The following is a 25,736-nucleotide window of genomic DNA, read 5'->3' as shown; positions in this document are numbered from 1 at the left end:
CCTAGACCATGACCACCAGTAGCAATGTCAATCACCTGGCCAGAAGAACACCTCAAGAAAGCTGACACATGAGATATGCTAAAAGATAGGAGTAATTGTCTCCTTAGTGAAGCATTTCCCTTGGTGCAGTTGCTTGCAGATCTTTACTGCTAAGGCTGCATGAGTTTCTGAACTCTAATCAAAATCCATAATGCTGCCCCCCCATGTATATCCAAAATCCTAAGCATACTTGTTCTGACACCATGGACATTTTCACTGTCTCTGAAGACCTTTCTCCTGACATAGCTGCTTGCGGACCCCCGTAGCTGAGTCTGCCTGCTTTCTTGGACCTTAACTCAAAAGGCATGGTGATCTCTCTTCATCTCACCTATCTCTGTCTTCCAGGCAGCTGCTGAGGCCAACAGCTTGACTGCCTATCATTTCTTTCTAAAATTATAATAAAAAGGTCCTTGAGTTTCTTATAGAGTACAACATCAATGAGACTAAGAATTTACAAAAAGAAACCCTGATCATTGGCAACACAACCATACTTGAGTAAAGTCCTGATCTTTATTTTTTGTCCATATGTGTCTTCTCTGTATGTATATATACCGATGGCCGAAAGAGGATGTCGACTCACTGGGAACTGGGGTTCCAGGTGGCAATGAAAGACCTGATGTTTGCTGGGAACCAAACTCAGGTCCTCTGGAAAAGAAGCATACGTTCTTAACTCCCAAGACCTGTCTCTAGCCTTTACTTTTAATGAAGATTTACAGCACTATATTATTACATCTCAAAAGAAGCTGGTGTGTATACCAGGATAAGGTGGCAAGTCCTCACTAGTGGGTTGGAAGTAAGAGTTCTACCACTGAGTTGCATCCAAACACATAATTTTCAAACAGAGTCCTGCCATGTAGCCCAGGCTGCCCTAGGCAGAGGTAGAGTCCTTTCTTCTGAGCAGAAAGAAGCCTCTCCCTTGCTAGGCCTCAGCAGAACAGTGAAATCCACCTGTGACGGCCTCCAGGATTGCTCTAATTGTGCCTCTTCAGGAGCTGAGTCCCTAAAATCCTTTGGAAGTGAACTAAAATTGGAGGCTATAATGCAAGTGGAAACAACATAGTTAAATGTAGATTTTTTTTCGGAACTTTGGACGTCTTTGATGGAGGTGCCATCCCAGGCCTGTGTTTCTTGGTACAATAGGGAAGCAGGCTGAGGTAGCCATGGGGAGCAAGCCAGTAAGCAGTGTTCCTCTATAGCTTCTGCTTCAGTTTCTGCCTCCAGGCACCTTCCCTGCTCGAGTTCCCGCCCTATCCTTCCTGTTTCATCAAGTATTATTATATCCTTTTTGAGTCTCTGATGGAGTTGAATATTAGATAGAGTTACAGTTTTCCTCCAGGGGGCCAGGGTAATTATATCCTCCCATGTCTGGATTGCATTGTGGTGACAATTCCAGGCCTAGGAAGAGTAGCACACATCTCAGCGCCTCAGCACTGGGCCATTTTTGTGTGGAGTTTTATTAGCCATCGTGGGATCCCACTCACCGTGACTGACTGCTTAGCCCCGGGACCAGCCGAGCCCCACATTGGGCACAGTTGTCTGGCCTCCTTAGCCTTATTCCCCAGGGAATGGCGTGCTATCCACCCCTTCTGTAGCCCCACGAAGCAGGACACAATAGGAAGTCAAGTCAAAGCAGGAACTCAGTTTATTACTGTGAGTGTCAGCTTATATAGGTTAAGTGACATCATAGGGGCTGATGTGATGCGGGGGTACCTCCAGCCAATGAGAGACAGCCAAGCCCTCCCTCTCACTGGAGGGGCATCTACCTAGATTTTGCTGTCTCATCCTCACTCAGTAGCTTTGAGACTATCCTTCAAACTCGAGCCAGGCTTTTCTCTGATCTACAGGCATCAAGGCACAGGCCCTGAGATAATTTTGGCCCAACACAGAATGGGTTAGAGGTAAAGCTACATAGTAGGACATTCACTAATAAAAATATGGGTTAATTTAAGTTATAAGAGCTAGTTAAAAACAAGCCTAAGCTAAAGGTCAAGATTTCATAATTAATAATAAGTCTCCATGTCTTTATTTGGGAGTTGGCAGGATAGCGAAAGACTCATTACAATATTTTTCTCTCTTAAGTAGGTTCTACTACCCGTTTGCAGTTCTTTGCAGATGTCTTGTGGCTCTAGAGTTTCCCTCTAACAGCTTGGGGTCCTCACTGCAACTTGGGCCTCACTTTCACAGCTTCATGCAAGAGCTTCCCACAGCCTTTCCACAGGGATGCCAGACCTGCCACCATGACTTGGACTCAGTGGCTATCAGAAACCAAGAAGATGACTCCACGATCCCCTCTGCCTTACATCTTTCATTCTTCTGCTAGCACTGTGAGGATAACAGTGCCACTTGGGACCAGCGTTTGCTCCCGTAGAGTACAATCAGCATCAGTGTTGGCATGCTGTGTTTTCCAGGACCAGGACGTCTCCCAGGTCTACTTTTCCCACAAATTCAGAGCTTAGCTGGGTGGGATCTTGTCCTGGTGGCACTCATCCAATTATTCCTGTGCAGAGCGCAGGTCTCCCTAAGAGCGTTGATATTTCTAACAATTACAGCCTCTTTCCTCACATGCCCTGGCTGTAAGAGTAATTAATTAGTTAATTAATCTTTCTAATAATTACAGCCTCTTTCTGCACATGCCCTGGCTGTAATAGTAAGTTTCTCAGGCCCCTTTTCTCTCCCAACAATATTTTTGTTTCCTTCATGACGAAGATCTACCTAAAAATTATCAGTAATAGCCATACTACAGATGCAATGTTATATTGTCTTGAAATTTCCTACATCAAAGAAATGAGACTTGTTTAATTTTGCTGCAGGCAAGTTCTTGGGATAAAGGCAGAGGGCAGCAGATTCCGTGCCAAGGCGCAGCATACGTGGACTAGAGTAGTCTGGTGCTAATAGTTTTATTTCCTCTGAAACCCCGTGATCCAGGCCTCTGCTTCCACACTGTTATCTTCCTGTACTAGGACAGTCTGCTGATGTCTGCTTACAATAGTCACATGCTTCCCTCCCCTACCTTAGAGTCTTCCGTACTCCTCCAAATAAACATTTCAGGTTCTTTGCAACAACAACCCCACTTCTTGGCACCAACTTCTGTATTAGTTACATTCAGTTGCTGTGATAAAACACCGTGACCAAAGAAAACAGAAGGAAGAGTTTATTTTGGCTTAAAATTCTAGAGGACTAGATTTTCATACTGGTGGAAAGGCTTAGCATCAAAAGTGAGAACCCGAAGATCACATCTCAGTTGCATACAGGAGGCAGAAAGTGAGACCTGGAAGTTGGGTGAGATCATGAACTCCAGGCCCACCACCAGTGACATACATACATCCTCCAGCAGACTCTATAACCTGCAACAGCACCACCAAGTGCTGAAATCATGAACCAAAAGGGGAAAAGTCTTATTCAAACCAGAAGAGGAAGTCAAGACAATGAGAGCTTGAAGCAGCTTGTAATAGTGTACCCAGAGTCACAAAGCAAAGAGCAATGCTTGCCTTGGTCAGTTTTTGTCTCTGTATACAGCCCTGGATTCTAGCCCAGGTCAAGGCACCATCAACGGTGGGTGGGTATGCATTCCCATCATAATTAATATAATATATTCCCCCACGGGTTTCCTCAAAGGATCATCACATAGGCTAGTCTAGAGCAGATGAGGTTGACCACTGAGATTAATCAACAGCCTGAATTTTTAAAAGTAATTTGATGTCCAATGATATGAGTAAAGCTAAAATCCATATATATATATATATATATATATATATATATATATATATCAATATATCATAGTCCTCACGTTTGCAAGATTTCATTATGTTTGATAAGAAAGCAGGTGAATGATGGCTTCATATTTTCCTTCACTGTACTCCTCGCTGCTGTTGAAGTTCTGGTGCCAGCAGGGTCTTCCGTGTTCAGTGAAGACAGCTTTGGCCCTCTTTACATTTGTGTTTTTCCCAGCCCGTGTGGCTGACGTGACAAGTCATGCGTATCGTAGAATGCTCTGCAGACTGTTCTTTACAGGCAGGGTCTTACTGTCTCGCCCTGGCTGTAGGCCTCAGACTCCCAGGTGCCTGTCTCCGCTGGGGTTAAAGGCATGCGCTACCACACCCGACGTTTGTTTCACTGATCTGGCTGAGACTAGCATTCAACATTGGTTTCTTAATAAAACTGCTGCACCAGGACATGAATTAATTAGCAACGAAAGCATGTGTCACTACATGGCTAAGTATTTCCTGGCACGCTTTCTCGCTTACAAGAGGTAATGTGAGGGCTGGCCTGTCTACCCTCTCAGGGCAGAGCTTTCCGGTGTTCGTTACTCTCACGTGGTCCTTCAACTGAGCGAGGTTTCAGAGGCAAAGTGACACAATTGCCTGGGAAGCCTTTTCTGTATTCCTCACATCCACACGGTTGCCCGTCCACTTGTACACACTGACACTGAGATTTCATAAGATTCTTCTCTGCTTTTTATAATAGAGACATTTTTCCAGCATAATATTTTTATTATTTGGGAATTTCAAACTACGTATCCCGGTCACACTCCCCATTCCTCCCAGGTCCAACCTCCCACCCTTGTGCCCTGCCCCCAAATACACCAAGTACAATTCATAGTGCCATATACTCATTAGAGTGTGGTAAAACTCCCAGGGCCCAGCCCCTTAAAGATAACTGAGTCCTTTCCCATCCCCCACCAGAAGTCAATAACTGTGAAGAGCTACCCTTCAGCATCTTTATCACAATATTTAAGGACTTTTCTCAATGGCTTCCTGTCTAGACTGCTCTTTTCTCTTGGTGTGTGTGTGTGTGTGTGTGTGTGTGTGTGTGTGTGTGTAGGTTGTTGCAGAAGTCTTCATTGTCTCTTATTCTCAATTTTGAGTCTGGCTGGAGTCATTGACACCATTGCAACAGATGCTTCCTTGCCCACAACAACCAACAGCAGCCTGGATCATGGGCTTCTACATGGTTTCCCAAGGCTGCTCTGACCACGGACATCCACACGGCCTCTGTGAATAATGGAAGATGGACCTCAACATGGTCCCTGAAGACAGCATAGACCACAGACCTCATCATGGTCTCTGGTGGCTGCACAGACCTCAGACATCAGCACAGATCACAGACGTCACCATTGCCTCCAATGGCATCAGAGACCACAGACATCAACGAGGTCTCTTTGGCGGCCCTGATCACAAGCACCAACATGACCCTCAGCAGCAGCATGGACCAAACATCAGCATGGCCTCTGGTGGATAGCTACACCGTCCCCTGTGGTGGGACAGACGATGGACAAACATGACCTCCAGCAAGAGCCCAGACCACTGATACCTGCTGGCAACACTGACTACAAACATCAACATGGCCTCAGGCAGCAGCCCATTCCACAGACAACCACTTGTCCTATGGCAGCAAGTAGTGTGGACCAAGAAAATCAGCAGTCTCAGGCGGCAGCACTGACCAAGGACATCAACACTGGACTCTGGCAGAAACACAGACCACTAATGCCAACACGGCCCCCACAGGGAGCATAGGCCACAGCCATCCTTATGGTCTCTGGTAGCAACACAGTCTAAAGGCATTAACACAGCCTGCACAAGCAGTCCAGACCACAGCACCACGACAGCGGCAGCTGTAGCACAGGCCATATATAGCAATACGGACCATGGAGGATTTGTGAGAAGACCCAGTCCAGAAAATGAACCAGTCTCCATGGACATCCTGACGTTGCTAGGAGCCAGTGGACCCTGGAGGCTGGGGAGCATCTTCGGGACTGGAGCCCACATGTGATCCAGGCTGCTGCTCCCCACCCTGCTGCCCCTACTTGACCATGGCACGCTCCCCGTCCCGTGCTGCACTCCCACACCTGTCGCCACCACCACCGTGGCTCTAGTTCTGTCTTTCTTCACGCGCTGCTCCCTCCCACTGTCCTTCCAGCCACTCCGTTGGATGTTTATTTATCAAAGTGGCATTGCAAACTGCAGCGTGTCACACAGTATATTTTTTTTGTCCAAATAGCTTTATATGCACATACTTATTGCAATGAGTCATTGGTGTGGTTCAAGATCTCTGGTTTCTGAAGCACCATAAATACTGGACTATTGCTGAGGCTCCTCTCAGATATCCTGCTGTTGCCGAGTCAGGGTGATCTTTCAGCTGGGCAGGGTGTCCAGGGCAGGACCCGATAGAGCTCCAGGCCACAGCACATGGCTCTGCCCTTGGTGAAGGCTCACTGAGTATGACTGTCTTGCCTGTAGCCCTTGGGCAGCTCAGGAGGGACCCACCCCACAAGTTGCTCTGTGGTACCACCAGTGTCAGTGACCACCACCATCTTGAATGAATCTTCAAATATTTTTAAAAGATTCTGATATCAGAAATTACAGAAGTGCCAGGACATATTTAGTGAAGGTACAGTCATTCTCTCTGATGCACTGTTGTAGGGCAGTGCTCAGGTTTGGGATTAGGTTTTGGCAGTAGCGGTGGTGGCGGCGGCGGAGGCAGCTCCTCCATGCTGGCTGCAGGGGTGATGGGGAGGGAGGAGGGGGCACTGGTTGGGTTAAAGCGTCTCTCACCTGTGGGTTGTCAGCGGTGGTTGGTTGTGGGGGACGGGGGCTCAGGAGAGACTCGACTGCCCCCTGCAGGAGCCATAAGCACCACGGCCATCTTGGCTCCTGTATCATAAAATTTTCTTACATTCCTTAAATTCCTAGGTTTTATCATGTATGGATTTTCTTACATACAGAACTGCAGTACAGAATCCTCCCCAGGCAGAAGTCCTGATCCTGTAGGGTGTTGCTGATGCTTAGTAAGGATACATTTTCATAGTTCTTATAACTATCAGTCTTCTGACTTACGGGCATTCTAAGTAGTCAGGCGAGGACTAACGGGTCTACTAAGCTTTTCTGCGCTGGGGGAGATCTGCTGGTGTTGATTGCTCTGGACCACCACCAACGGAGTTGATCTCAGTTTAGGGGACAAAGTTCACATTCAGCTGACCAGAATGGGCCATTGAGTTCTCTGGCTGACTAAGAGGAGAAAAAGGCACACAGTGAAGAAAGAGGTGGGGCCAAGGGGCTGCCTGCTCTTAGATTAAGGAAGTAGAGAAAGTGGATTGTTTCTCAGTTACTCTGTGAATTTCTCACGTTTATTTCTTAATATTTAACCCCGAGTTTCAGTTTTCAATAAATGATTAAAAAAAAAAATCCCAATACTCCTTATATTATCATCCATGTGGCCTCTTGTGCTGGGGCAGGTACGGGGACTGACTTTCTTCACTCCACATCTGTAAAGCTTCTTGTCTGTGTGAGAGCGCTAATGCGCCTGAGCGGTGACGTAGAGAAAGCTGGGCTTCACTCCACACGGTCACGGGGCTTCTGAGCTGATTACCCCTTCGGATGCCGCAGAACCGTGACTTGCACGAAGCCCCTGGCACTTTCCCGCCACATGTGAATGGTCACTCACATTCATTCTTCACTGTGACTCACGGTATAAAGTTCCCTCCTTCCCTTCTCAGGGCTCCTCACCTGAGCCGCCCACTGTCACTCGTGACGTGAAGTAGAAAACTATCCTGCATTCTTTTCCTTCAGAACGCCTGCCACTCGCGCGTGTTCCCTGGTGTACTGCGAGTTGTGATTGGCAGCAGAAAGCGTCCCTACATTATTTGCACTCAAATCGCTCTTACCTGTGTGAGTACTTTGATGTCGAGTGAGGTGCGGCTTGCGGGAGAAGGCTTTCCCACATTCCCTACACTCATAGGGCTTATCGCCTGTGTGAGTCCGCCCATGTACAATGAGTTGTGATTTATAGTAGAAATATCTGCCACACTCGGTACACACATAGGGGCGTGTATCTGTGTGTATGGTCTGATGCAGAGTGAGATGTGACTTGCAGTAGAAAACTTTGCCACAGTCTGAGCACGCATACGACTTCTCACCTATGTGAGTCCTCTGATGTAGAAGGAGTGTGGACTTCTGGTGGAATGATTTCCCACACTCCACACACGCATAGGGCTTCTCGCCCGTGTGAGTCCTCTGATGCACAGTGAGGTCCGATTTGCAGTAGAAGGCTTTCTCACATTCCGCACATTCAAAGGGCTTCTTCTCATCGCTGTGAATTCTCTGATGTCGAGTTAGGTGTGACTTATAGTAGAAAGGTTTCCCACATTCCATGCACTTAAAAGGCTTCTCACCCGTATGAGTTCGCTGATGTAGGGCTAGCTGGGACTGGCAGTAGAAAGATTTCTGGCATTTTGTACAAGCATAGGGCTTCTCATTCGTATGAGTTCTCTGATGTAAAGTGAGGTGTGCTAGTCGGTAGAAGGCTTTCCCACACTCTGCACATTCATAAGGCTTCTTGCCTGTGTGGATTTTCTGATGCTGAGTGAGGTACGTCTTGATGGAGAAAGCCTTCCCACATCTTGCACACTCATAGGGCTTCTCCCGTGTATGAATTAGCTGATGCACAGTAAGTCTCCCCTTAGTGTAGAAGGCTCTCCCACACTCGGAACACACAAAGGCCTTCTTGCCTGTGTGAATTTTCTGATGTTGGGTGAGGTATGACCTGAAGGAGAAAGTCTTCCCACATGCTGTACATTCATAGGGCTTCTCACTTGTGTGAATTCTCTGATGTTCTGAGCTGCATTTCGTACGTTCACAACGCTGCACATCCGTAGGCGCTTCCTGACAGACGGTAGCATGTGAGCTCTGGAAGGAAGCTTCCCTGCCTTTCCCACCCTTACGAAGCCTCTGAGCTTCACTGAGAGTTGAACGGACGATTTTCTTACGGGTCTGAGACGTTTGATTCCTGGAGCCCTGTGATTTCTGGCGAAATGTCTTCCTATTCGCCTCAGTTCCACAGGACTTTGACCCTGGATGGATCCCCTGCTGCTCCTTTAGCTCTGCCTTGAAATAAAGAATTTGTTATATTTCTTATACCTTCAAAGAGGCCTTTGTCCTGGCCTCTATTCTTGAGGTTCTGTGAGGTCTGATTTCTCACAGGCACATGTACATTTCTCATACATGTGCATTTACATTTCTCATACATGTGCATTTTGCTATTTATTGAATTGACTTTTACACAGTTTAGCACAGAATCCCAAATGTATTAGTAGTGGCTAAACAACGTCACGTGATCTATGTTTTGTGCTACGTATACAAGTGTCACTTAAATGACTTTTCAATATTTACTGAATTTACTACAGGTATCTTTAAATAAAACTTCTTTATGTATTGAACACACTGAGTTAGCTTAGAATGATATTCCTGGTCAAATATACTAAAGATCATTGTTGTTATAGACAAGAAATGCAGGATGCAAAAGGTTTTCCGACTGCATGAAAAACTGAGTTATTCTCCTCCCTGTAATTAAGAAGCTAAATATTGAGAAACAGTACATTCTTGCCTGGGTTAAGTGTCTGTGAGTGTCAGGAAGATGTGAGTACATATATGTTTATGCCAGTGTGTCCGCCTGTGTGCAAGTGTGCATGCACAAAAGTGTGCTTGCAGGTGGGGACCAGAGGCTGACATCAGATGCCTTTCTCAATTACTGTCCACCTTTATTTTTGAGGAAGGGTCTCTCATTAAAGGTGGGGCTTGCTGACTTAGTTAAGATGTCCAGGATGTCCCGGACGGCCTTCTTTCCCAGTCTCCTGCACACTGGGGTAAGAACTTCCCGCCGCCACTTGCAACTTTTTACTTGGGTCCTGGAGAACAAACTTAGGTCCCCACGCTCACAAGGCAGCGCGGTAATAACTGTGCCATCTTGCCAGCTTCACATCAAACTCATATGGATAATAGGCTTCCCCCTTTATGGTCCGATTCAGACGAAGTGCCCAGATTTAAAGCTTTACTTACAATCTTTTCACTTGATGTCTTGGTTTGGAGAGTTTCAACTTCCCACAAATGCACCTTATGATTTTCCTGGCTGGTCACATTCTGGGCAGTCAATACAGGAAGATCTGAAATTAGATTAAAAATATCCCTATCCATGAATCACATTATAGTCTTTTTATGCAATTCTAACATAAAGTGGACTTTTTCCCTCATAGAAATTATAGAGTAATGAGTGTGAACATCTTAGTGCTTTACAGATCTGTGTAACAAATGGGACTAGTACACACTACACGCTGGGTCATGACTCTTACTGTTGTGTTTTCTTCTGGGGAAGCACAAAGACAAGCTACTCACCTCTTTCTCTGCTGTAGGTCCCAACAGTGATTTTCCCCTGCTAGGTCCTGGTTGCTCTATTCCTCTATGATACTAATTATACATATAATATCATCTACAGCACACCTCTTTAATGGGCAAAAGAGATTTATTTTTAAGTCGTTATATATAAGATGTAAGCATAGCCAAATGTTTTCTCTCCTAAGCAGGAATATATGTTAGGGAAAAGATTGCTAAATATATGTGTTTAAAAGGTTTACTTCACACTGGGTAAAAGCAATAGAACACTCCGTGGGGTTTGTGAGGCAAAGCGTCTTACTCAGAAGCAAAGACACCTTCTCCCAAACTCTCTCTTTAATGCACGTTTTACACATCTTCACCTTCTAAAGCAACAAGAAACACCTTCATGAAAACTAAATAGCGACCAGAAGTTTATTACGGCAGTGCATTTTTCTGTGCATAGCTGACAATTCTGAATGAAAAGCGTGTGTATACTGGAGACCAGGTCTCACTTGGTAGCTCCAGCTGGCCTAGGACTTGCTATGTAGACCAGAGTGGTCACCTGCCTCTGCCCACCAAATGCTGGGAGTAAAGGCATACACCATGACACCTCAAATGCAAACTTTAAAAGTTACTTACCACATCTTACTGGACAAGGCACTCTCCCATCTTCCCCTCAGCTGGTTCATTACCCCTACTGAATCCACCTGGTTTTATTTTCTTGACTTCAGTTCTATGTTCAGTGCATAATACAAAGGAGATATTTTCTCTTTCAATTCTAACTTATTTCACTTTCATCCCTGTCTCTGTAAGACCAAGACCTGAGACAGGGTTTCTCTTTATAGCCCTGGCTGTCCTGAATCTCACTCTGTAGACCAGGCTCGCCTCGAACTCACAGAGCTCCGCCTGCCTCTGTGTCCCAAGTGCTGAGATTAAAGGTATGCACCACCATCACCTGGCCAATGATTCTTATCGAAGGCCGAGTGATACACTTTTTATATACAGCCTTCTCTGAGTCCAGCGATGAGCAGAATATCATACCACAGTTATTGTAATTGCTCAGTAAACATGGGCCTACAAGTTTATCTGCTTTGTCCTTATTAATTTCCATCATGTGTATAGACAGGCAAAGGAAACCTACCACAGACAGTAGTTCTATATTTCATTTCAGAAAAAAAAACAAATAAAAAACTTGTGAGCGAATGGACAACTGGACATTATCGACCATAGTGTGTATGCTTTTAATTTTTAAAATCATCATCATCACTATTATGTGAGGTGGGGTGAATATAGGCATGTACACACACACACACACACACACACACACACACACACACACACACACACACGATTGGAAGTCAGAGGACAAATTTCCAGAGTTCGTTCTTCTACCTCATCAAGTCAGGTTCTCCTTATTTCCCCTGTACTGCATACCCCAGGCTAGCTGGCCCATGAGCTTCTAGGCAATTCTGAATTCTATCATAGGTTTTTAGACAGGGTCTCACTATGTAGCTCTGGTTGGCCTGAAAGTTGCTATGTAGAGGAGGCTGGCCTCAAGCTCAGAGCACTGAGATGAAAGCTGTATGCTAACACACCCAGTTTAAATCTTATTTTAACAAGAAGGAAGAAAGAGAACGAGCACCCTGGTTCACTGCTTATACTAAAGGAAATGCTCCGCTTTGAGCATGAAACAGAGTTTTACCCGTGTGAGTTCTGGCTTGTCTGCTTAGTCTATCCCTTCAGGAGTGGGTACTGACATCAACTAATAGAACCTGACACTTTCGGGCACGTCATTTACAGGAATATTAGCTCACAAATGTTCAGGACATATATATTTATATTTGATATCTCTTCATAATGAATAGTCCATAGTTTCATAATAAACAGACTTCCTTTTGCTTTGCATATGCTTCAACTTTAATAAGAAAACCTAGTTTTGATTTCCTTCGCATTTAGTTTGTTTCAGATATCACTTTCCATCTGTTCAGTCTGTGTTTTCATTAGCAAACAAATGCAGGTGTTTCTAAGAATTTAGTTTGCTGCGTCAGCCCTGATTGGAAAGCTGAGGTGATTTGTTTTAAGGCTGCTATTGAAGCACATGTATGATTTCTCCCCTCATCTGAGAGGTGTTCTGGTTTACAAGTTAATATTGAGCACATTCTTCATGCCGGCGTTTGTTTATGAGACTTAGTCCTCAGGAGTAACTTTAGATAAAACTCAGGGAAAAAGTCCAACCGGGCCTGTGACTAATGAGTTTCCTTCCACGCTCGCCACGCAGTCACTGACCTGGGCGGCTCCTGTCCGAGGCTTCTGTTGCAGTACATGGCCCAAGTCCTTGCTCCAACTTGAAGATCAACTCAGGTTTGTTCAGACAGTGCCCTGTAAGTGTGGAGCAATAGATGAATGAAGCCAGAGTGCTGAGACGGATCGACAACGGACAGCTCGGATTCACGAATGGGGCTATGATCAGTGGTTAGAGGCCTGGGGGAGAGATACTCTCTCTTTCTTTGTTGACTGGAAGACTATCTTCAGGCTCATTACACTGTATGAAATATGACGAGATGATTTGAAGAGAACGGAAGTGATAATTAGAGACTACACATATGGTATTTAGGACAGACTGAAAATGAGAAAATCATCACAAAAAAAAAAAAAAAACAAAAAACCTGGTCTGCGGACAATGAAAAGGGAGAAAATATTACATAGACCATAACTTTACAACTTGTTGCAGCCTTCCTCTTGTATGAGAAGGACTTCCTCCTGGGCAGGAGTGGGTGGAGTCATCGGAATTTGAAACCTATTGTATAGATCACACAAATAAATCAGTCAGGCACCCCAATTTTTCCAGTGCACCTCAGTGTGATCAGCTTCCTCTGATCACATGCTAGGTACAGCGAACAGAAAGATCAGTCCCTCCTGGCCCCTGCGAAGCCTTGCCACACTGTAGAATTCTCAGCTGGCTCAGGCTCTGCCTGGGCCCCTGTGAAATCTGAGCACATTCTGAAGCGGGAGCCGTACTGCAGGTTGAGCTAAAGAAGTGGGGGCCCTACTGCAGGCTGAGCTGAAGAAGCGGGGCCCTACTGCAGGCTGAGCTGAAGAAGTGGGAGCCCTACTGCAGGCTGAGCTGAAGAAGCGGGGGCCCTACTGCAGGCTGAGCTGAAGAAGTGGGGGCCCTACAGCGGTTGCCCAGCAACACGGCAAGAAGTTTTTAAGTTAACTTTTTAAAAGCAAAGTCAAGTTTTGTAAGAACTTTAACATCTTTTCAGATAAATGAGTGCAAACAAAGACTTTGGTTAAAAAAGGCAGCTTACTAAAAGTCTAATTATATATATAGTTATCAAAATTTTCTTTTTATTGAAAAAAGAAAAATTTAAGGAGCCAACATGGCATATGCCTCCAAATGCTGTATGTAGGAAACTGCTTTGAATGTTCTTGATGAAAAGGAGGGCAGCCAGGAGACATGGCCACGACCAGACATTGACTAGGAAACAGTCACTCATTTATTTCTTAGGGAGCACAGCTTTCTTGTGTTTAGAAAAAGGAAGAGGGCAAAAACATTTGTGGAATTCATAAAAAATCACTTACTGTAGTATGGAGAATTTCTGGAATGAAATGGTTTGATTATTACCACGGGTAGTGCCGGGAGCAAAGGCCTGTATTGGTGACAGTCAAGCCATCTTAGTTCACAAGTTAAGTAGGCTATAACCCACTATCTCCTTATCTCTTCCTGTGAGTTAAGAAAGCCCAAGACCTGCAGGCCCCAGGTCCCCGAAGTAATTAGCATTCCCCTTGTTAATTAACATTTACAGACCCTCAGTATTTCCTTATCTCTTCCTGTCAGCTAGGAATATCTCCAGAGCTGACATTTCAGTTTGAACAACTGCATAGCAACTACCCACCCCCTGCCCTTTTGCTATATAATGCTCCTGAGAAAAAATAAAATTTGCATATTTTGTATATATGCAAATATAGACTTGCTGTCCATTTTCTTGTGTCTCTTGTCCCTCCACTTCTCTCCTCCAGGGTCTGGGTACCCGATTCATGCCCCGCTGGTCGGGACAGGTAGAGTTCAAAATACAAAGAAGGATTTGGAACTTCGTTGTCATGAGTTTGTATGTGATGTATGTGGTCATCTACTCCCCTCCTCCCAGGGTAAAGAACACCTTTGATGCAGGCTGAGAATGCCCTTCAGGAACTTATTTAAACATAAGGCCCAAGCCGCTGCGGAGAAGGCATGTTGCTAACACTACTTCCTTACTTTGAGCCAGAGTGCGTAACTACAGTTAGCAAGGCTTGGGTAAGACACAATGCAGGGTTACTGACCATACAGCACACCGCCTTCCATCAATCTTTGTACAGAGTAAACACGTATAACTCTAATTGGTTAAAAGAGCTGACTGACCTATAGCTGGGCAGGAAGTGAGTAGGCAGGAGAGCCAGACTAGGAGGATGCTGGGAGAACGAAGGCGGGGTCTGAGGAGTTTCAAGCCAGCTGCAGAGGAAGCAGGACGTGTAGAAAGTGAGGTAACAAGCCATCAACCACATGGTAGATCTTAGACAAGAAATATGAGTTCAGTTGTAAGACCTAGTTAGTAACAAGCCTGAGCCATCAGCCAAGCATTTATAATTAATTTTAAGTCTCTGTGTGGTTATTTGGGAGCTGTGTTATGAATATGCAAATGTTTCAGTTTTCCTAAATACAAGCACTCCTGGCTAGAAGTCACTTTGAATTATTAATAAGCATTTGTGTTTGATTTTATATAACAAGTTTATTAAATATATTTTGTGTGTGGGAGGAGACCAGTCAAAGCTTTACAGAAGAACTCAATTGATGAACAGGGATTGGGAAGTAAAATTCTAAGATTCCAAAGTGATTGGGAAGCACATTATCTGCGACTGGGGAGATGACTCAGTGGGTTAAAGGGCTGTGCAGCATGAGGACCTGATTTCAGGTACACAGCATAAACACAAAACAAAACATAAACTAAGAAAATCTAACAACGACCAAAACTGAAGACTTGGCACACTTGTCTGCTACCCTGGTGCCCCTGTGGACGTCAGGAGATGGAGATAGGAGAATCCCCAGCAAGCTCACGGGCCACCTAGATTGACATATGCAGCACAAAACCAACAAGAAACACCATCTCAAGGTGGAACACAAGGACCAAAATCTGCGGTTATCCTGTGACCTCCATGTATGTAATACATGCATGTATTATGTACGTAATATGCCACCTGCTCCCAACTCCCTCCCACTGATGAAAAAGAAAATAATACCCGAAGAGTATTCCAGAAGAGAAGGGAAAAGACATTATAATATTGATTCAGTGAGAAAGTTTTACATTTGGGGGTAGATTAGCACACTCAGGTCCAGAGAGTTCAAAGGAAGTGTAATGGATCCGACCAATAGCGACTCCACATCTACCACACTCCAGTGAAACTCTGAGACAAACAGAATTCCAGATGTTCCAGGGGACAGTGTAGTGATGCTGCGCGTCGGAGAGCTACAGTGTAGCGATGCTGCCCGTCGGAGAGCTACAGTGTAGCGATGCTGCGCATCGGAGAGCTACAGTGTAGCGATGCTGCGCGTCGGAGAGCTACTGGAGGAACGGTCAAGCTCCTGTTGTGACCACCTGGACACTACAACGTTGTTCAAGCTACACAGGAACACAGCAACTAAATTACAGGTGTGTATTCCTAGTGAACACAGGTGCAAAAATTCTCAACAAAACTAGAAAACAAACATATAAAAAGATTATAAACGACCAAGTGTGGCATGTTCCTTAACCCCAGGACTCGGGAGGCAGAAGCAGATGAATCTGTGTTTAAGGTCAGCCTGGTCTACAGAGCAAGTTTCAAGATAGCCAGAGCTGTTACACAGAGAAACCCTGTCTCGATAAACAAAATAAAACAAAACAAAAATAACCCGAAAACCACCAACAGCAAACAGAAGAAAATAAGAAGCTTATGAAAAGGATCCCTGTGATTCCTCCCAGGGATCCCACTGTAACAGGCCCCAGACCTCAGCACAACTGACGCCATGATGGAGGCGCCCCTCAGATCACAACACACAGCACGTACACAGTTCCACTCGCCAAAACTAAAACAAAGGTCTATCCCGTCAGAGCCCATAGTTCTGGGACAGTCTCTAAACGCACCAACCTTGTTTTCTGGCTTCTGTAGTTCTGCTTCCGGCTAACTGTTCTTGTCAACTGAAGTATGTCAACCCAGGATGTAATTTGTGTTGTAAAAGCCCCCACTGAGAAAGGCCTGGTGCTTCACTGGGATCCTGAACACCCTGTGTAGTTGCCAGGCCAGGAAATAAAGACTTTCTAATGGCTCACACCCATGTCCAAGCTGTCTTCTCTGGTGGCTGCCCTACAACACCAAATGCCCATCCGGAAATTCACAAGTTTAAATCATCAAATTTACACATCGAGCAATAAACCATAGGAATGTCACAACAGATGCATGAAGGGCAATTTTAAAAATACGGTGGTGGTGCACACCTCTAATCTCAGCACCCAAGAGGCAGAGGCAGGCAGATTTCTGAGTTCAAGGCCAGCCTGGTATACAGAATGAGTTCCAGGACAGCCATGGCTACACAGAGAAATCCTGTCTGAAAAACAAACAAACTAATAATAATACCCTATCTTCATATAAACCCTCATGTGTTAGGCATGACTGTCTCCACAGAGTAATGATTACATACAATCAATAAATCCGTAGCCTCCAGCATAAGCAATGGAGAACGCACGAGATGTTTTCCTCTGAGGTCCCGAACAGGACAGAGATGTGCTCTTTCAACACTATTTCCCAATACAAGCTGAGGTCTCTAGACACACATATCTGATATCACGATGTTCTTTCTCACCAAAGGCCAAGCTCCTCCCCATCTTTCCTTCTGTCATTTCTTAATACAGAATGCAACCCTGCATTCCTTTCTGAGACATATTTCTGGCCAGATAAGGTAGGCTGCCCTCTCTAAAAACTGCATATAAAAGGGCAGTCAGAAAACTTCAAAAGCAACCACTGTGCCGTCAAACCCTCCGCGGCTGTCTCTGGCTGATCTCTTCCTGACATTGTGGCCAACAGGAGTCAGAAATCAGAAGTTAGGAAAGCTCAGCGACGGCTGCTGTCAGAGCTGTCAAGGAAGTAAAGGGCCCAGCCGGCACGAGCCAAGCAAAAGGTATGTGCCTGTGCAGATCTTTGCTCCCTTAGTTAGTGGAAAATGCCAAATTTTAGTTCAGATTTTTAAATAAAGATGGATTTGTAGCTCTAAATCAACTGGAAACAAAACCACGAGCAAAAGCAAACTGTGCCTCCTTTTAAAATGCCTGTCTCCGGTGTTATGTTGGTGTAATGGACTACTAACCACCACCAACTGATTTCAACAAGTCTAAGAACTCATATTCACAAGGGAAGTTCTCATGTGTCAATTTTGAGCTAAGATACAGGACATTCACAAAGCTAAGTAAACAGAGGTGATGGTTGCTTCATTGTCACCATAGAAGTCTACTAAAACTGAGTCCAAAGTTAAATATGAGAGTTGAAAACCATGAAGTTCTAGAATATACGGGCAGCATCAGTGTTTTAATACGTGTGGGACAGCATCAATCTCCAAATCATCTATACAGAAAAGCAGACAATTAGAAGAAATCAACTTACAGAATAAGAAAATATTGGGCTGAAGAGATGGCTCAGTGGTTAAGAGCACCTCCTGCTCTTCCAAAGGTCCTGAGTTCAATTCCCAGCAACCACATGGTGGCTCACAACCATCTGTATTGAGGTCTGGTGCCCTCTTCTGGCCTGCAGGCAAAGTACTGAGAATACTGTATACATAATAAACAAATACATCTTTTTAAAAAAAGAAAATACTGCTAAATGACTCATTCAATATGACATTAATATCCATAACATATAAGGACATTGAATATCCCGACGGTAGGAAGGCCTCCATATGTGTAGTGAGTGGATATTTCCCAGAAAAGTCAAAGACATAAGTGAAATGTATAGGCACACATGTGCACGTGCGCTCTCTCTCTCTCTCTCTCTCTCTCTCTCTCTCTCTCTCTCTCTCTCGTGCGCGCGCGTGGAAAAAAACACACGCTGGGGTTGGAAAGGCGTGAGTGGTTTTTACCGGGATGTCTATGGAAGCGATGACGAACTTATATTCTACAGAGCAGCAAACATGATCAAAAGCAATTAAATTCTTCAAGACATTTGTCAGATAAATTTGAAATGTTCACAACAGAAAACAGTAAAGCCGAGCTGATAAATGTCTCACATCCATCGTCTGACCATTACAAATGGCGTAAGGTGCTGCAAAAACCACTGCTCCCACACACTTGAAAATGTGCAATACAGGATTAATATTAAATTAACAGTGATTCCTACCTTATCAACTAAAAAAAGAAAGACTTGCCTCTGGAGGTTCTAGAGGAGTCTGACTCACCCAAGGACAGCAGGCTGCTGTAGGTCTCCAGCATCACGTCCCTGTAGAGGGTCCTCTGAGCAGCATCCAGGTCCTGCCACTCCTCCCGGGTGAAGTCCACGGCCACGTCCTCAAATGACACCTGCTCCCGCTCCTGTAACGACACAGTTCTCTTCAACCCAAGTCTTCAGCTTTTGGAACAGAAAGTGGGGGTTCATTCTATTCTGTGGCAGTCTCATAGCAGGCAACCTTTGATTTGTTTCATGGGAGAAAGAAAAACCAATCCAAAAATCTGTTAATATAAGAATTTCAAAAAACATGGTCAGAGTTTTCCAAAGGATTACAACACAGACAGCCTTACTGTGATTTCCCAAATGAAATCTCCAAGTTCTCTGAAATTTTCCACTTCCTGAAAGAAGTTGGTCCTTGTACCGAGGACCTCAGTTTATTGAATACAGAAATACCTAAAGTTCTGGAAACAAAGGCATCTGGGCACATGCAAGTCTCCCTGGATCTAAAATCGAATGAGCGCTTCACTACTTCTGTGGTAAAGTAATTAAAAGGGAGAAAAATATAGAACTCTGTCCATTCACCGACTTTGCATGAGTGCTCTCTTCCACTGGCTTTTTGTTTTTGTTTTTTCGAGGCAGGGTTTCTCTGTAGCTTTGGAGCCTGTCCTGGAACTAGCTCTTATAGATCAGTCTGGCCTCGAACTCACAGAGATCCACCTGCCTCTGGCTCCTGAGTGCTGCTGAGATTAAAGGCATGCGCCACCACCGCCCGGCCCAGTGGCTTTTGGCGGTTTGAATTCTAACAGACTTGCACCAGATATTGAATGCATCACGTAGCAGAATGTCTGCACTCTACATATAACTATAAAAACAGTTTTAAAAAGAGACGAATTACAAGTGATAAGAGGAAACGGGCAGACCAAAGAGGGAATTCCGCACTCTATTCTTAATATGAAAATTAGTAAAAGCATTTTATAAATCGACTTTTCAGTTCTTTAAAACCTTAAACAAAAGCTGGGCGGTGGTGGTGCATGCCTTTAACCCCAGCACTGGGGAGGTAGAGAAAGAAGCAGGCAGATTTCTGTGAATTTGAGGCTAGCCCACTCTAGCCTGAGTACTAGGTTCACCAGGGCTACACAGACACACCTGCCAAATAAAGGAAAAGGCGTCCCATCCACGTTCACTGTGACACAGGGAAAATGGAAGTGCTGGGCCCGAGGGAGGAGAGGCTGATAAAGGGTCTTAGGTTTAGCAGTCTGCAGGGCCCCTGGCGAAATCAACCTCCAGAGGCCTAGCCACTGCATGCTCTTGCGTGGTGTGACCGTGATCTGCTCACCAGGCATAACACCAGCGCTCCGCGATGCCCCCCGCGCCCGTCGTGTGGGTCCCACTACCCGCGGGCACAGTGCCTCTGCTGTCCTCTGCACACCTATCCAGCCGCAGGAACACACAGGCGGGCCCCGGCCCCCATGGCATGCCCAGGCCCGGGCCAGAGGTGTTTTGCCAAACAGTTAAGGTCACCAGAGCCAAGAGTTCATGACACAAATAGATGGAGTTCCAGGTACCAGGGAGACAGAATCAAGCTGAGGTCCCAGGGACAGATGGGAGACCGTCTAGGCACCAGGCTGAACACCTAAAACCCTAGAGCAGTGTCGGGAATTGGCCGGCGGGAGCCAGGGGACAGAGATGAGAAGCCGAGGGGCATAGACAACAAAGAGCCAAGGCGCAGGGTCCAGGCATGGTGATCGCTTCCCTTCCCGTCCGGCACCACACACGCTCGGGGCCAGAGCGGCGGATAGCGGGGACCAGGGAGGCGATAGGATGCGCGGGGTGCCCGGATCCGGCTGGGGGACTGCGGACTCGGGGCTGGGGACCACCCGCCACACACTCACCATCTCCAGATTCCGGGGCACCAGGGTGCACACCATGGTTCCTCGCGCGGCCATGTGCAGAACCTCCCGGGACGCCTGGGCAGCACGGAACACCTGGACCGGACCCAAGATGGCGAACAGGTGGCGCAGACTTCGGCCCGCCCCTGCTCTCCGTCCGGGTGCTTGATTGGACGGTCATCACCACAGGGCCTCGGAGACGGCTCGGCCCACCTTCTCAGACCCTAAGGGACAGTAAATGACAAGTTCTTGGCTGCGAATATTTACGGCAGGGAGAACCAGCCCCAGCTGTGCATTTACACTGAATCTTCTAATTAAGGTTACATCGTCTAAAATGTATTTATAAGTGGAAATCGTGTCATGACTTTTTTGTTTGTTTGCTTTTGTTTTTGTTTTTGTTTTTGTTTTTCGAGACAGGGTTTCTCTGTAGCTTTGGAGCCTGTCCTGGAACTAGCTCTTGTAGACCAGGCTGGCCTCCAACTCACAGAGATCCGCCTGCCTCTACTCCTGAGTGCTGGGATTAAAGGTGTGCACCACCACCGCCCAGCGGATGACTTTTTTTTTTTTTTTTTAACCCCCTGAAATAGGGTCTTTCAATATAACTCTGGCTGTTCTGGAACATACTGTGTAGTCCCGGCTGGCCATGAGCTCACAGAGATCTGCCCGCCTCTGCCTTCCTAGTGCAGGGTTAAAAGGTGCACTACACTGTTAATCCCACAGATTCGACTACCTTTTGAAACTGAGGCTTGGTTGCGGTTTCCTGGAACAAGCAGTGCAGAGCCATTTGTAGTTAAGGTTGCAGGCAGGCCATAGCTCAATCTTTGAGAAACAGATTTAATCATAAACAGGAATGAACCTAGTTTGTCTGTAATATAAGATGGCTTCCAAGCCTAAGATGAAGGCAGACTGGTTGAGAATATCTTTATAAAAGTGATCGTTATGATTCATAAAAATAGACGTCCATATAGTGTGAAATCAGCATAATTTGAGACAGAGTTTAAGCACATGCAGCTTTGTCCAGTGCTATAAACGATCAAGTGATAAGTGTTTCAAGACTTAATAATTCTTGGTATATAGACTATAAATGAAAAAAATTAACTTTTTCTGACAATAAATGATGTGGAATTTCCACCAGTTACACAAATTCCATTAGCAAATTACCTAACAGAATGTTTAAAACAACCACAACAACAAAAAAACCAAGGAAGAGAATTTGTTCTGCCAGACTGGTTACGTTTCTGCACTTGCTGGTTTAACCCCTCACTCCTGAGGAGGATCATGTCAGTCTGTGAAGCAAATATATAAGTAAAAAAAAAAATAGAATGTAAGCAGGAAATGAGGCTAGAGCATGTTTAGCTACTGCCAGGAATCATGTTTTATAATCTCCTGGCTTCTGGTTCGCTTTGGAAGGGTGGACATAAGCAATTCCATCTTGCTGGTTTGAGAAAAGGTTTTATCCTGAAGCCTATGTGGTAACCTCGGAACTACCACCTTTCTGCTTCAGCTGGCAGGCGCAGATTACAGTGTGGCTTTACCTTGGTTCTGACCATGCCCCCTTTGTCTCTGAGAAATAGTCTCTAAAGACATTGCTGATGGACCATCTGGTGGCTTGTTCTCTGTCCCAGGATGTCAGGGAAAGATTCGTCCTGGTTGGGGGAGGGGCAAGTGACAGACATGAAGGAATTAGAACCCTTAAGTCCCTTAGTCCCGCTTTAACCAGATGAGATACAGAAGTGGCTCTTAGGGGTGCTGAAGTCCATTCTGCTTATACTGCTTGGAAGAAGGTTTGGATTTGTCGGAGCAGCATTTCTACAGAATTTAGTTATAAACTTCTACATCAGCTTATTTATAAGGTTTTCAAAACCACAACGAACAAGAGTTAAGCTGTTTTGAAAATGAAATGATTGTATGCAAATACATCTTATTCAATACCTATAGATATTTAGAAGGTTTACAGAGCTTATGAGGCTCTTATCCACAGTGCCAGAAACAATCAGCCTGACACAGAAGAACCAGGCACAAGCTATTCCCAAAGCAAACTTTAGAAACTTTAGTTAGGTAGGATAAGTCTATTCAAAATTTTAAATCTCTCACAAATTTGAGAACAAGGCTGGTTATTATCGACAGATTATATGGCTGGTGGCTGAATCTGGCAGTTCCTATCTGGAGCTGAAGCCCGGGGGATCCCTGGAGATCTGGCCCTCAGTCTACCTTGGATTGCTCAAGACGATGCCGCCACGCGGTGGGTGAACTTGCCAGCGAGAGGGGCAAACCGGTGAAAAGCAGCTTCCCTAGTCCGTGTCCTTTTGTGTGGATTGCCACAAGAAGGTGCTGTCCACATTTACAGTGGGTTTTTCTGCCTGAAATAACCTAGTTAAGAAAACCCCTCACAGGCATGCCCAGCAGCTTAGTTGATTCTAGATGGAGTCAAGGTGATAAGCAAGATTAGTGATCACACAGAGCATGGTGGTACACCTGAAATTTTATGACTGGTTAGCAGGAGAACAAGAAGTTAAAGATCATCCCCAGCTATATATGAACTTCAAGGGCAGCCTGGGCTACAAGACACCCTGTCAACCCCAAACCCCATAGGTGAGGAAAGCAGTGGTCCCTGGTGCTTGCACCTGTGGGAGGAGGTACCAGAAACTCTATCCTAGGATCTAGAAACCGTGAATGGGTGGAAAGCAGGGATGGCGTATAAAGCATGATTCAGGCCCCGCAGTCACCCCAGGGAGCTGGGGTCCCTAGACGGCACCCCAGGGAGCTGGGATCACATTACTGTCTGTAATTCATCTGCCAAGGCCGGTGTCATCTGCTTGGAGCTGGACCACTAGAGCTAGATGGCAAGCCACATCACATGAAGCACCATAGCCCGAAGACCCACAGGACAGGATGGTCCTCAGAGCCCTGGGACTACAGCTTACGATAATAAGTTCCCTCTGGTGGTCAAGACCTGCCAGGCCTTCAAGGCTCACCACACAACACGTAGCTGTGAACACTTAAGAAAGGGCTGGCCTTGGCGCATTTGCAGGGAGCACAGGGCCACACACATGATGAAGTAGTTAGGCACAGGAAGGGGGTGGGACTGACTGGTGAGGTTGGTGACAACAAACCGAGCACTTGCTGGCAAGCACAGTTCAGAGAGACGTAAAGACGTGCCTTCCCCACAGGGCATCAGGAGTGCTCCTCACTCCCTGACTCGCTTGGTGCCTCTAGCCCTTGCTTGGGCTTCTCATCTGCTTCCTTCTGCGCTGCCAACCCAGCTGGGACCACTAGTGCGGACCCTGATTCCCGCTTTTGCCTCTGGCCATTCCTGTCTACAGCTTGTCTCCTTTAAGGTTTCATTCTCAGGACTTTGATTTCACAGGGTACAAACTTTATCCGGACTGCCTTCAGCCCTCCACTGTCCCCTCAAGGGCGTTGGTCACCCTGGGATGGCTGTGCTTACTCTGCATTCTGACCTTTGCCCTGACTCCATTCATGATTGAACAAAACCCCGGTTCTCTCCCTTAAGGCTCAGGCCCTCTTTGTATGGACCAAGCCACCAGTTCAAGCGGTAGTAACTTCTACTATAATTTCTCACTGTTCTATGATATTCTGTTTTTTTTTAAAACCAAATATCAATCTCTGGATAAATGGGTTAAAACTGATATAGGTTCCTACTGATGATTCCAAATATACAGGAATCATGAAATAATAATTAAAAATGAGTTACATTTGTTTATGTTGTGGAACATTGGTTTAATGAGACAAAGATGTGTTGCATTCTTTTATGCTGAATTTGTTTAACTCTGTGAAGCTGTGTTACTTTTTCTGTTTAAAACGTCTGACTGGTTTAATAAAGAGCTGAATGGCCAATAAGGCAGGAAAAAGGATCAGTGAGACTGTCAGGCAGAGAGAATAAATAGAAGGAGAAAAAGAGAAGGAGGCGTGAGAGGAGAAGGGGATGCCAGGGGCCAGCCACCCAGTCAGATGTGGAATAAGAAGGAAAGAAAAGATATACAGAAATAGAGAAAGGTAAAAATCCCAGCGGCAAAAGGAAGACAGAATACTTTAAGAAAAGCTGGCTAGAAATAAGCCAAGCTAAGGTCAGGTGTTCTTAAGAAAGAATAAGTCTCCATGTGATGATTTGGGAGCTGGGTGGTAAGCCTCCAAAGAATAAAGAGAGAAAATAAACAACAACTGCATAGAAGTAGCGGGGCTTTTATGTGGCAGCGTGAGTTGTCTAGATGGGATATGGCCCCTATTACAGGGTAACTGAATTTAAATTTGTGTGGTGTGTGTGTGTCCCCGTGCACATGCATGCACACATTTGTCTGCCTGCCTGCCTGCCTGCTTGCCTACCTATCTATCTGTGTGCATGTCTGTGTGTATTTTAGGAAGCTTCTACAGCGTGGCTTTTTCAAAAGGCTTCACTGTTAACTATCCCTTCCCACGTTTCCTACACTGCCTTGGCCTCTCGTCCTCCACCCGCTGTAATCCTCCATGCTCCGCGGTCCACTGTTCCCGCCACAGCGCTACACTCTAGCTCCCTTTCCCCTCCTCCCCATGACACCCTACCACCCGCCTCACTTCTACAGGTATTTCAAATAAAACACACATTTCTTTCTTTTATTTTTAATAAAAGCTAACTTATGAGAGAATATGCAGTGTTTATCTTTCTCGGTCTGGGTTACCTCACTCAAGATGATTGTTTCCAGTCCCATCCACATACCTGTGGATTTAATAAAGTTTTTCTTAACAACTGAATAATATTCTGTAGTGTACCACATTTTTGTTGTCCATTCATCAGTAGATGGACATCTAGGCTGTTTCTAGTATCTGGCTGTTGTGAATAGAGCAGCAATGGACACGGATGACCCGGTATCTCTGTAATATATAGAATCCTTCGAATATATGCCCATGAGTGGTAGCTAGAATGTGTGGTACCTCGCTTCAGTTATTGAGGAATCTTTCTGCTGCTTTCCTCCGTGGCTGCACTAGTCTCCACTGCAGTCAGCAGCGAGGAAGAGCCCTCCTTTCCCACATCCTCCTCAGTGTCTGCTGTCATTCAAATTGATTTTTGACCTTGGCCATTCTGACCAGGTAAGATGAAATCTCAAAGTTTAAATCCGCATTTTCCTGATGGCTAAGGACAGCGACCATTTTAAAAAATATTTCTCATTTATTAGTGTTTCATATTTTGACCCTGTTTAGTTCCAGGCCCCATTTTTAAATGTGG

The 25,736-nt window shown here is 45.4% G+C and overlaps 1 protein-coding gene across 1 annotated transcript; it reads right to left on the bottom strand.

Moving 5' to 3' along the window:
* Window positions 1-1,658: 1,658 nt before the first annotated feature.
* On the bottom strand, window positions 1,659-20,655 carry LOC125408358 (uncharacterized). Its single transcript, XM_048446612.3, has 5 exons — window positions 20,519-20,655; window positions 18,637-18,769; window positions 12,468-12,560; window positions 9,870-9,973; window positions 1,659-8,918 (listed from the first exon to the last, which is right to left on the bottom strand). The coding sequence occupies exons 1-5, from the start codon at window positions 20,570-20,572 to the stop codon at window positions 7,581-7,583; spliced, it is 1,722 nt and encodes a 573-aa protein (XP_048302569.3). The 5' UTR covers window positions 20,573-20,655; the 3' UTR covers window positions 1,659-7,580.
* Between the last annotated feature and the right edge of the window lie 5,081 nt (window positions 20,656-25,736).

Source organism: Myodes glareolus, chromosome 4 (genome assembly GCF_982192425.1).
Source record: "Myodes glareolus chromosome 4, mMyoGla1.1, whole genome shotgun sequence".
In the NCBI taxonomy this organism is placed as follows: Eukaryota; Metazoa; Chordata; class Mammalia; order Rodentia; family Cricetidae; genus Myodes; species Myodes glareolus.
Note: the sequence above shows the minus strand (reverse complement) of the source record. Positions and strands in the feature narration are given on the sequence as shown.